Genomic DNA, 11,445 nt, shown 5'->3' with positions numbered 1-11,445 from the left:
GTCTATATAAATGCGCGGGAATTATTGAACATAGCACTCACAGCAGGTTTAGTTGCTTGGAAACAGATAATTATTATGATCTAATAGTTTGTGCATAATTTTACTATTTTGATATTATTTGCGAATCTCATAAAATTTAAGTTAAAATGGCACATAGAAAACAGGAGGAAAAAAGTAACAACTTTTCTTTTGCCGTTTATACGATACATTGACTTTGTTAACTTATTGAAGATGTTTTGTAATTTCAGTCGTCCCCAACAACGATTTAGAGAAGAAAATTATAGAAGCCTTTGAAGTTTTTGATCATTCTGGTAAACAAGTTGTTGATGTCAGAGAAATCGGAACGATTTTGCGATCTTTAGGTATTTAAATAATCATATTATTAATTCCGCTATTCAGATAAGTTAGGAACCTATGTAACTACTTAGTTTCAGAAAAAACTTTCTTATTAGGTGAGTGTTGTCAAAGATATCCTTTTAAGGTGTCTTCAAAACCATCGAATGTTAGGTATAATTTTTTTTTTTGTTTTGATCATTAACTCAAAAAAATAATAACAATAATTTGTTTTTATGTTTAGGTACCTACATAAAGTAGGCTATAATAATGTCTCGCATTTCAGGATGTTGCCCCACTGAAGCTGAGGTGCAGGAAGTGATTTTAGCAACGGAAAATAAAGAAGCCACGGGAAATGTTCCACTGATCAACTTTTTGCCCTACCTGTGCAAAGCTATGATCGAACATAGGTAAAAAATAATACATGATTTACTCCATAAAGTTTTATTTATTTACTTAGAGGCGTAAAAATGTTTTTTACAAGTTTAGTTTCCTTTTTCGGATGCCACATTTTATTTTAATGGCATATATCAAGTATAAATTCTAGGTTCTTTCAGGAGAAAATCAGTCACTTTAAAAATCTTAATCTTATTCAGTATTTTCAGACCTTTCTCAATGAAGCAGTTAGTTCTAAATATGGTCAATGTTTTGTGCAGATTCTACCCGGCGAGTGCGGAAGTGCTACTGGCAGCTTTTCGATACTTCGACGAGGAAGGTAGAGGCTATCTGACTAAGGAACGCTTCACAAAACTTATGCTAGAGGAAGGAGAGCCCTTTACACAGGTCAGTAATAAATTTAATACTGTTCTGATTATTTCATTACCTAGATTCATATACTTTTGTTATCCAAAACTTGATTTCCGTCAGCGGTTTCACTCGCATGACCTTTAGAGTATATAAGGTGTGGTTGTATTGCCCTCAACGGGGCTGGCATGTTCTTAGGATAAAAGCCCCTTAAATAAAAGATAATTTTAAAAAAGCAGTCTTCATTTTGTAAAGGATCTTACTGAATAGTAAACAGTTCGATAGGGTAAAAATCTCATACAAAAATTGAAGTGTAGGCCTTACTGTTTATAATTCAATATAAAAAAAAATAGATGCATACAAAGCTTTAGATCTTCATATTAGACGTGTGAACTTTAATGCAAAATCTGTGTCCTATACTTATGATTTCTCCTCCATATTGTCATTTGTGGACTTATGTTGTCTTTTTTTAATAAAGTTTATTATTATTATTATTTATCAGGAAGAGTTTGACGAGATGATGCAAACTGCACTGGACCCGGTCACCGACACCGTCACCTACGAATACTACATCAACCAGCTCATGGTGAGTACGACTTTCATAATTTTCTATGTATCAAAGATTGTGTCTTCGGCTACACAACTTTGTTGGTTTCAAGATAGATGTCGAAGAAATTGTTTGCTTACCATCAGGCGAGATAGTGGCCAAATGCAGCCTCATAGAGAAATAATATATCTGCTAACGACTATCAACTTAATTTATTTGTCTTAATTCTTAATTTATGTTGATTTTAATAATTTACTTGCATTACGAGTGCACATAGGTAAATGATGTAGGTACTATACTATTATAGTAAGTTACTCAGAGTTTCATCAAAAGTAAGAAAAAACACATAATATATTTTGTTAAATATTTATTATACGACATTGGTATCACGTTGAAATGGAAACAATTTTTAAGAAATATAGTTTTCTAAAATCTACTCCCAAAAGATCTTACGAAGCAATCAAATGGTATCAATGAAACTTCTATTGGAGTAATACATTAAAACTAAGTAAGTCTTATTTAAAGTTAGTCGACTACACATCATCTAAAAATTAAGCCCAATCTAATATGTAAATGACATTAAAATATTCTTATGCATTCAATAAAATGAATCTCACAATTCATAAACTTAAAATGACTCTTGCAGAGTGGGTAACATACTACTATTTAAAATATTAAGTAAATTGCTCAGGCAAAATCATCAGCAGGCTCATGGCTAGATCTATTTAAGTTAATTATCTAGTTAAGATATCAGGCGTTTTAATTCTGTGCGAGCCGGCTCGCGCGTCGAGTACGAATGCTGCTGGGCGTGACGTTAGCCAGCCGAGCAGACGTCCGCGTCGGGGTAGACCTCCCGGTCGCGGCTCCCTTCAACTCTCCTAGTTTATCATCATCCACTTCCATTTTCTTAACTGGTTCATTAGATTCAGAGTTGGCAGTCTTTGTGCCTTCAGAATTTTCACCATTTCCTTGAGCTGAATCTTCAGGTTGTGTAGCTTTTGTTTCATCAGTTTTTTCTACTGAACCATTATTTTTTTCTGTGTCCTGCTTCGGTGCATCATCAGAACCTTGTCCGTCATTATTTTCAGCTTGAACTTCATCAGAAGTCTGTTCGTCTTGTGCTTCATTGTCATCATTTTCGTCTTCGGCAAGAATCTCATTTTCATCTTGTTCAGATTCCTTTTTAGATACGTCTTCTGTAGCATTATTTTCATCTTGTTGGCTATCATTCTTCATCTCGGCGTCAGTCCCGTTTTCATCATTTTCCTCAGCTTTCCTGATTGTAGAGAGCAGATCTGTGATCTGGTTGTCCAAGTCAGATGGGATATTTATGTCATCTGCCGATTTGTCTTCCGTCTTAACTTCAGCCGTGCTGGCATCTGTATCATTCATGGTGTCATTGTTCTCACCATTTTGTTCAGTGGTCGAATTTTGATTATCTTTAGAGCACACTCTCACGCTAAGTGAGGAACGTCCTGTAAAATATAAAATAAAGTATTAAAAGATTTTCCGAATAAAAAATTTAAGATTTTTAATCTAAGTAAGTACTATTTTTTTTGTAATCAAGCCTTTAATAGTCATATATCTTACCCATGACTGTGCCGTCGGCTGCTACCATGGCGTCAAAGTCAACTTTATCAGAAAAGCCAACAAATAGCAAGTTGTGGATGGTCCTGTGTTTCTTAATAGACTTAGGGTTGAATTTGTTCAGGAAACCTTGCATCGTCCTCCTCTTTGGTAGTGATGGACGGCCCATTATCTGAAATTTTAAGTTTAATGTTAACATAATCCTAATAAAAATAAACCAGAATATAATAGCAAGACTAGAGCAACTCCGGAGGTTACCGGGGTCTGGCTTAAATCAGGAGTAGGAACGGGTTATTTTTAGTCAAAAATAATGACTCTCCCTCTGGCCTAAAGGCGAGAGGATTATGTTCCTCTTCTCAAAAAACGGGAAAAGATCACATCAAGTAGTAGTATTTATAACGCAACATCCATCCGTTGAGTAATATTATTAAGATGAACATACTACTGTGTGACGCTATCAGTAGATTTTGTCGTGTTAAGTCTTCTATGTGCAATTCCATCTTAACCTCTTGTCTGCCGGTATATGAGACACAATTGAAAACACATTGTCTCGCGTATATTTGCGTTCCGGCACACCAGTGGTTAAAATAGTATTAAGTATGATTGTCACTTACCTTCACATAATAAGGCAAGTTGTACATCGGTCGGTTTTCACCCTCTGCATTCTGCTCAGCAGGTTCTTTGGCCTCAGATTCATTTTTGATGACAGGTTCCGGAACATCGGACAATTTGGTGCCAGTAAGGTTTGATGCCTTCTCATTACTTTTCATTATTATTGACGCCTTGGTGCTTTGATAAATGGCGTCCACATTTATAAGCTTGATGATGTACTGGAAAAGAAATTAAAAATTTATATGATGGAGTATTTTTCACATGTAGAGAAAATTTTAAACTTCAATACAAATCATTTAGTGAAATGATGGATCTACTACTAAATAAATACAATAACTTTGTGAGTATGGGTATGGTAATGCCTCAGTATTAAGCAAAGACGGGTGACATAATGTTTTTTTAACTTACCGGAGTAAACCGTTTCAACAGCCGAGGTAACACCCGCCTTACTTGGTGAACTTGTATGGTCATGTTCAAAAAGTCTTTGTACTCCTGTCCTTCATCTTTCTCGGTATTCGGTTTCTCAGAGAGATCTATTTGATTGTCAGGGTTTTCTGTCTTCTCAGGATTATCCGTCTTCTCAGCGTTGTCTGCATTCTCTGGTTTGTCTGACTCCTCGGGTTTGTCTAAATTCTCAGATTTCTCTGACTCCTCAGGCTTGTCTGAGTTCTCAGGAGCTTCTGGCTGCTCAGGTTTATTTGTGTCATCAGGGGTTTCAGACTTGATGCCATTTTCTTTGCTCTCAGGATTCTCAGAATTCTCTGCATTCTCAGCACTCTCCGGATTCTCAGAATTCTCAGGGTTATCACCATTAACAGCTTCAGGTGTTTCTTCATTAACCATGTTCTCAAGCTAAAAATAAGGAAACATGTTTCATTAGTAATTATCAAGATAAAATTTATGAAATTGATTTCAAATTTGTGTTACTCACTTTAGAAAACATGTCATTTAGTTTAGACTCAATTAGAGCAGTCATATTGATTTTGAAAAATTCTCCTGGATCATCTGCAAAATAAATACATGTATTAATGAATGTGTAAGAAAAATATTGTTGATGTAATTAATGTGATGTGTAAATTCAAAATAATCTAAATTCTTCCATATCATATTTAATTTTATAGTAAAAAGGACTGTAATTTATGTGGGAAAAAAAAAATTATGAAGATTTTAGCTTTAAAAATAGTTCATTACACAAAAAGATTTGACATAGCTAAAATAAAAAATTGATAATGATTTGAGGTGAATATAATTTTATGAAATAAATATTATAACAAAGATTAAAATGAGTAATAACTACCTGCTTCAATGAACTTAGATTTCGGTTTTTGTTCAGTGCCTTGCCCTACGGGCCCTCCTGCTTCTATAGCTAGATTTAGGATTTCAAGATCAGTCTCTTCAGGGAACTCCTCTCGATAAATCGCAAGTATGTCAATTAAACTGCCAACTACTTTTCCTAACATGACGTTACGAATACGTTCCCGCACGGCTTGTTTCATGACACGCTGCATTTGAAGAGTACGTAGCAAGACAGCGTGCTCAGGTTTCCGATCAATCATTGCCCTTACATTTTTCATGATCGCTCCCAAAGCCAATTCCAAGCGCCCGCTCACCTGCTGCGACGGCACGCAATTAGGAAGCAACATGTTCGTCATGTCCCCTGAGGGTGCCCCGGTCGCAGCCGCCACCAAACTTTTACGTTCAGCGATGCTGCGAGACGCTAGCTTATTGGGAGCTGGAGGCGCTTTGGACTTTGTTATTTTAGTTGCAACAAAATTCTTTTTTTGCTGTATCACTTTTTGGTTTGCGATCTTTTGGCCTATAGATTGCTTAATCTTTATATCCATAAGAGGCGCTGGCTGGCCGTAAGGGTACTTCGAACCTTGGTTTAGAGGACCAGGATTGGACCTTTGGTTGCGGGCATTTGCAGGTCCAGGATTACCGTTTGGGTTGAATTGGGGTTTCTTTTTTGGGTTGTTTTTTTTAGGGGGACCGTCGTATTGCCACTGATGTTCAGGTTGGCGTTTTCTGCCAAACTGATTGCGTTTGGGTCCGGAGTCATACATGTGGGTATAATCGCGATTGGAACCATGCGGATCTGGTTCATCATATCGCATTGGATCGTATGAATGTCTCTGAAATTTAATTATAAATAATGAAGATAAATATTTAAATAATATGCTGAAGTTAAGTCAGATGTGGCCATTCATTCTGATTATCTAATATTTCTGTTAAAATACTAATAAGGTCTAAGTAAATTAATAAATTAATCAGGTGAATGGTAATAATTACTTCAGCATATTTAACTGTGAACTTGTCCAATGATGAACAACCATTAGAATTACGTTCACTTCAAGTAACCATTTCAGATTGTGATAAACTCCAATAGCTAAAAATAGTCACAGAGCAGGGTACTGACCACAGCAAGATTTAGTTTTTTAAATTCCATACACACTGCCACTGAAGGTTTGTCGAAACAGTCTCCTGGCCAAAATGTAATGTTGTGGAAACATTGACCACAACATCATCAAATTCCAACTTTTTCAACAATGCTTTACACAGTGTCATGGTAGAATTTAAAAATGTCTTGGCTGTGGCCTATGTATCATCTTTTTCTCAGCAAATATTTTCAGGTTTGGAATCTACCACACTGACAAAAATATAGCAGTATATAATTAATTCCACAACATAAACAAATAAATATGAAATTGTTTGGTTCTCCTTTAAGTAGGAACACAAATATAATACAACTTTTGTTCACTACAAAGACTTAAGAGAAAACTTTGCTTCATGTTATGTTAATATGACTTAAGAACATGATTGTTGACTACACAGCAAGTTTGATAACAATATTTGGTACAAAACTAGTGGTAAGTCAACAATTTTATAATTGTCTGTCTCACATACGAGTACACTTAGTTTTAGGCACTACAAGTTGGGATGTAGTGGTATGTATGTTCTAGAGTAACTATTCAAGATTTAAAATAACTTTGTATGATACTTTATAAACTGATTACCAAACTCTGATAGCTAATAAATACTGAAACAATTGGCATGCCTGTAAATTAGAGGTAAGAGAAGAGAAAAGTAATTATAGACTCACCGAAGTCTTGTACTGTTGCTCCATTACCAACAACTGTTGTTGTTGCTCAATCATCTCACGTTTGCGCTTCAAGAGCTCAAGCTCCAAATCAATATCCTGACAAAATAATATGGTATTTTAGTGTGAGAATAATATATCCATAATAAGATAAATCTCTTAACATAGCATCTCATAGATAAAACACAACTTATTTGTGTGATATATGATTAATTTGACAATCTGTGCTCACACAAACCATGGGCTAAGAAAACAGAAATCAAGAAATAAGCTACTAAATATGTTCAATTGTATTTTATAAAGTTGTCATTTGTGAGTATAGGTATCAGAAATAAAATCACATAAACTCAGATTTATGTTCAAAACTGAGCCTCATAAGTGAAAATACCACAAACATGCATCTAGCATGTGGTATTTTCACACAGTATAGGTCACCCGTATTAAATCATTGTTCAATAGGAACTTATATCTGTGTAGCGAATAAAGAGATAATATATTAACAATAAATACCACTGTTTAAAAATGTTGAGAAATGACAACATGGTGATTGTTTATAGTGTTATCACCCATTTTACTGAAATTGTTTATTAACTACTTCATTTCACAGGCCTTAAATTCGATGAGAGCGATACAATATTATTTAAATAGACAAAATACTCAATCTACGACGACAATCAAGGCTATACAATTTTTTTACGTGACGTATTTATTCCGTGGTTACATGAACAAGCAAATAAAACGATAAACAAGTACTAAGGAGGCAAAGGAGACCTATTTTAACATGTTTTAAGCATTCGGATTAACAGTAAACCGTAGGTTATACGTGGTAATTAATTTCTGATTTACCTGTAAATGGTCCGTCATCAGGGGCCCGTGGCTGCTGTTCATATTGTTACCACGACGTCCTAAACTGCGCCGCATTTTGACTTCTTGATATTATAATTATCTTCAACTTTTATTAAACTAGAAACTCTAGAGACGAATGGTGAAAATCTCTCGACTGAATCACTTCACTGAATGACTGAAAGTTGACAAGCCGCAAGTCGCCGCGTCGTCCATTCAAGAACTGTTATTGTGTGTTGCCAAGTTATTTAACCCATCTTTACCATAAATATTACCGAAAAAGGTCGAAGATTACAAAAGTTTTGTGAATCGTTTAGGATATAAAATACAAAAATGTAGATAATTATTAAGCGGAGCTATACTTTGTCTTATACTTTAAATATTAAAATAAATATGTATGATTTCTCTAAAAACTTAATATGAATAAGCTTTTTTTGTTCCCTGAATAGTACCAAATTTATTTTATATGGCAATCCTTCAAATAATCGATTTTGTAAAATCATTGCAATATTAAAAAAAATAAGAAAATAAAAAATATTTAGTCGATTTTATTAAATATAAAATCGATATTTTGATCCTGTATCGTAAAACGGGTCGAATAGGGATCGAGAGGTGAATAGGTACAGGAAAATTTTTCATAGTACCTTCTTCTGTCCCTATTCACCTCTCGATATCTATTTACCGTACTCAATTATAGTCAGTTCATTTACTTATTTTTTATTATTTTGGAATAATAAAACTATCAGTATCAGTGTTTTATTACTGTACTGGCTAAACAATATCTTGCTTTTCTTTGAAATAATCCATTTTCCTCTATAATCCTTCGCTATTTGAATCCCACATATCCTTCGATAAATTTCCTAAAAACCCCATCCTATCCTGACTACATTCCTTTCTCAGGTGGCGCATAAAGATGTCTACGACCTCGCAGATTTTTGTGAAGCAGAAAAGAAAAGGATAGAGGCCGCTCAACCAAAAAAGAGACGAGCCTCTTCATTACTCCGAGCTGCTGGTGGTGTTCCTGCTACCTAATTAAAAACGAATGCTAATCTTGTAACATGAAAATTTTTGGTTAGTTATAATCTGAAAGATCGCGGGGTGAATAGAAATCGAGGGGTGAATAGATACAGGAATAGGGTGAATAGATGTTAGGACATTTTGCCAACATTTATTCACGCCGTTCCTGTATCTATTCACCCCGTTTTACGGTACTTTAGTACTTAAGCGAAGACGGCCATTTTGAAGTCGGTTAAAAAATAAATTTGACCACATGTAACCACTACGTTCCGATCCTATCCTACTAATATCCTACCTATATTACTATGGTGTGTCCACATTTAGCGACTGCGCTTCACACGAACAGATCATAGAGGCAAGTTTGTGTGGATGAATACGTTTTTAACACAATCGGTTGATATAGTTATGTAAATGAATTTTGGAAGTTACCTTCCCACACGTGGTAATTTTCTATCACGCGGACGACAGCGGATTGCACATTTTTTAAACTTAGGGTCTGATCCTAGGTATATATCTTCTAGAGCCTAGTCTAATGGCCTAACCTAGGTGGTAACATGACCTTAATATTATTCTCAATTACCAAATTTTTTAAATAAATGTACTAAGTACCTAATTATCTTTTTTCAGGTGGAAGATGAAGTTGCGGAAACCCAGGAACCACCGAAATAAAATACACTATTCAATCCAGAATACTCACAAAATACTCAATGTAGAAAGAAAAACTAAATAAAAACTCAGTTATTAAGTATCTACTTTTTATATTTGACTTTATTACAAGTAACCAATTTACATAATCAAAATGAAGTTGACTTTTAAAGACCGAAGAATGTTTCTACACATTTCTAGATTTTACAAATCTACTTAAATTATACTTAAGTACCTAGCTATTCATCGTCGGACCCACTGCACTCATCGAGTACAATACCCTCTGACATAAGCGCAAGGATATCTTGGTCATCCAATTCATCATTATCACTTTCAACCTTGCTTTCTTTTTTATTAGCAAATTTGGTTGCTGTTTTCACTGGCGTAGAAATTGGTTTCTTTCCTGAGTTATTAGTATTAGGTGTGGGTTTCTTTGCTATGTTATTAACATTAGAATTTGGTTTCTTTATTTCATTTCTTGCAACAGGCTTAGCTACATTCTTGACTGGTACTGCCTTTACATTCTTATTTTCTACAACCTGCTTTTTCTCAGCAGGCTTATTGGCTACTACAGGTTTATTAGCTACCTTGGTGATATTTACTGACGGTTTATTTTCGACTGGTACTTTCGTAACAGGTTGTTCAGCTGGTTTCTCATCTGCTTTATTGGCAGCTGGTTTTTCATTAGCTACTTTATTAATAGCAGGTTTCTCGTTAGTTACTTTATTAGCAGCTGGTTTATCAGTATCTGCTTTTTTAACAGCTGGTTTACTATCATCTTTATTAGCTACTGGCTTACTGGAAGCAAGATTTGCATCCGTTTTAATAACCGTTGCCTCAACTTTGGTTACATTCTCATCCTTATTTAGTTTTTCCTTTGAAGGATCACTTTTAACACTTTCTGCAGGTTTCTCTTTATTAGTTTTTGCACCTGATTTATCATCCTTTTCGTTTATTTCTGCATTTTCATCACTAGTATTATCATCTGCATCGCAGAAACTTGTGACTAGATTTGACGGGCACTTGGTAAACTTATAGATTGGGTTGACTGTCACTTTTACTTCACCTGTAATTAGAAAATATTCATTAAATTCATATAAATAAAGCATAAAGCTTAAAGTAAAAAAAAAACAACAAAATTTGAATCAAATTATGAACGGATATAGCATTTTATTGCCGCCATGGTTTAATATATATATTTTTGTCCCTTACAAAGAAACACAGAAGTGAAAATTCTATAAGCACTTCTGGGTTGAGACATGGCTACCATATAAGACAGCTTGGTTCCATAAGACATTTGTTGGGAAAATGGTGAAAAACATAAAAAAAAAGGTGAAAATGCAATGGTCTTAACCATCGCTGAATATAGATAGTAGTGACTGATATAATGACGAAATATACATGTTTTACGCACCACATCTAACATCCTTTTCGCTACAAATCCTGTCGAAGTCGGTGATGGACTTCACTTGCGCCGCAAACATATTGACCGTCTTCTCTATACGCTTGAACGCGATAAAATTATACTTCTTTAGGAAATCCCCTAGTTGCTGCTTCTCTGGTTTTCCAGAGAATTGGACCTAAAAACATGAAAATATTAAGTACCTTTCAGCAAAGTTAAAGCAGCAAAGCTAAAAAGTTATGTAATGGCAATGAAATAAAAAATAGAAAGTAAAATATAGATACCTTAACATATAGTGGATTATGAACATTCAATAATCTCTTTGTGACATTCAAACCCAAAACCTGAAAGGAAAGATATGATTATTAAATGAAAATTAAAATTTAAGTGATTTCGACTTGAAATAGTTTCTAAGTATAGCAGAAATATTGCTTACGTTTCTCAGATGATCACCGGCTGCGTTCCTCAGTTTGTCGACTACCAGAGCCTCAGCTTCGTCCATGGGGTTGTCTGGAAGTTCCTGCCATACCTGAAATGTTTGAATATTCATTGGAAATCATAAGTCATAATCACAGAAATAGATAAAAACCACTGCATTGAAGGTATTTAGAGGTACTT

The 11,445-nt window shown here is 34.7% G+C and overlaps 3 protein-coding genes across 5 annotated transcripts in view; 1 reads left to right on the top strand and 2 right to left on the bottom strand.

Annotated features, from left to right (window-relative positions):
- Nucleotides 1-18: 18 nt before the first annotated feature.
- On the top strand, nt 19-9,528 carry LOC118276715 (dynein regulatory complex protein 8). Of its 2 annotated transcripts, XM_050699803.1 has the most exons (7): nt 19-174; nt 249-362; nt 620-743; nt 990-1,116; nt 1,580-1,663; nt 8,664-8,834; nt 9,408-9,528. In XM_050699803.1, the coding sequence occupies exons 1-6, from the start codon at nt 147-149 to the stop codon at nt 8,793-8,795; spliced, it is 609 nt and encodes a 202-aa protein (XP_050555760.1). In that variant the 5' UTR covers nt 19-146; the 3' UTR covers nt 8,796-8,834; nt 9,408-9,528. The 2 variants fall into 2 exon arrangements, with proteins under 2 accessions (XP_050555760.1, XP_050555761.1); XM_050699804.1 differs by lacking the exon at nt 8,664-8,834.
- On the bottom strand, nt 1,977-7,993 carry LOC118276713 (uncharacterized). The gene is made up of 8 exons (XM_035595215.2): nt 7,767-7,993; nt 6,924-7,019; nt 5,121-5,955; nt 4,755-4,828; nt 4,232-4,675; nt 3,826-4,041; nt 3,215-3,383; nt 1,977-3,099 (listed from the first exon to the last, which is right to left on the bottom strand). Exons 1-8 carry the CDS (start codon nt 7,839-7,841, stop codon nt 2,384-2,386), a joined length of 2,625 nt encoding a protein of 874 aa, XP_035451108.2. The 5' UTR covers nt 7,842-7,993; the 3' UTR covers nt 1,977-2,383.
- The window catches only part of LOC118276710 (titin), a 21,611-nt gene continuing 19,684 nt past the window's right edge, over nt 9,519-11,445 (bottom strand). For both annotated transcript variants that reach the window (XM_050699755.1, XM_050699756.1), the window contains 4 exons: nt 11,264-11,356; nt 11,112-11,171; nt 10,840-11,005; nt 9,519-10,491 (listed from right to left, as the gene is read on the bottom strand). In XM_050699755.1, the coding sequence (XP_050555712.1) occupies nt 9,665-10,491; nt 10,840-11,005; nt 11,112-11,171; nt 11,264-11,356 (1,146 nt within the window). In that variant the 3' untranslated portion in view covers nt 9,519-9,664. The remainder of the gene's footprint in view (nt 10,492-10,839; nt 11,006-11,111; nt 11,172-11,263; nt 11,357-11,445) is intronic.

The sequence above is a fragment of the Spodoptera frugiperda genome, chromosome 17 (assembly GCF_023101765.2).
Source record: "Spodoptera frugiperda isolate SF20-4 chromosome 17, AGI-APGP_CSIRO_Sfru_2.0, whole genome shotgun sequence".
Taxonomy (NCBI): Eukaryota; Metazoa; Arthropoda; class Insecta; order Lepidoptera; family Noctuidae; genus Spodoptera; species Spodoptera frugiperda.
This window is presented reverse-complemented; position numbering and strand designations above follow the sequence as displayed.

Coding starts and splice junctions, on each gene's coding strand:
- LOC118276715 (XM_050699803.1), top strand. CDS start 147: ATGGCACATAGAAAACAGGAGGAAAAAA. Junction 744..989: donor AAAGCTATGATCGAACATAG/GTAAAAAATAAT, acceptor TGTTTTGTGCAG/ATTCTACCCGGCGAGTGCGG. Junction 1,117..1,579: donor AAGGAGAGCCCTTTACACAG/GTCAGTAATAAA, acceptor ATTATTTATCAG/GAAGAGTTTGACGAGATGAT.
- LOC118276713 (XM_035595215.2), bottom strand. CDS start 7,841: ATGCGGCGCAGTTTAGGACGTCGTGGTAACAATATGAACAGCAGCCAC. Junction 4,829..5,120: donor ATCTAAGTTCATTGAAGCAG/GTAGTTATTACT, acceptor TTTATTTTGCAG/ATGATCCAGGAGAATTTTTC. Junction 4,676..4,754: donor TAAATGACATGTTTTCTAAA/GTGAGTAACACA, acceptor CCTTATTTTTAG/CTTGAGAACATGGTTAATGA.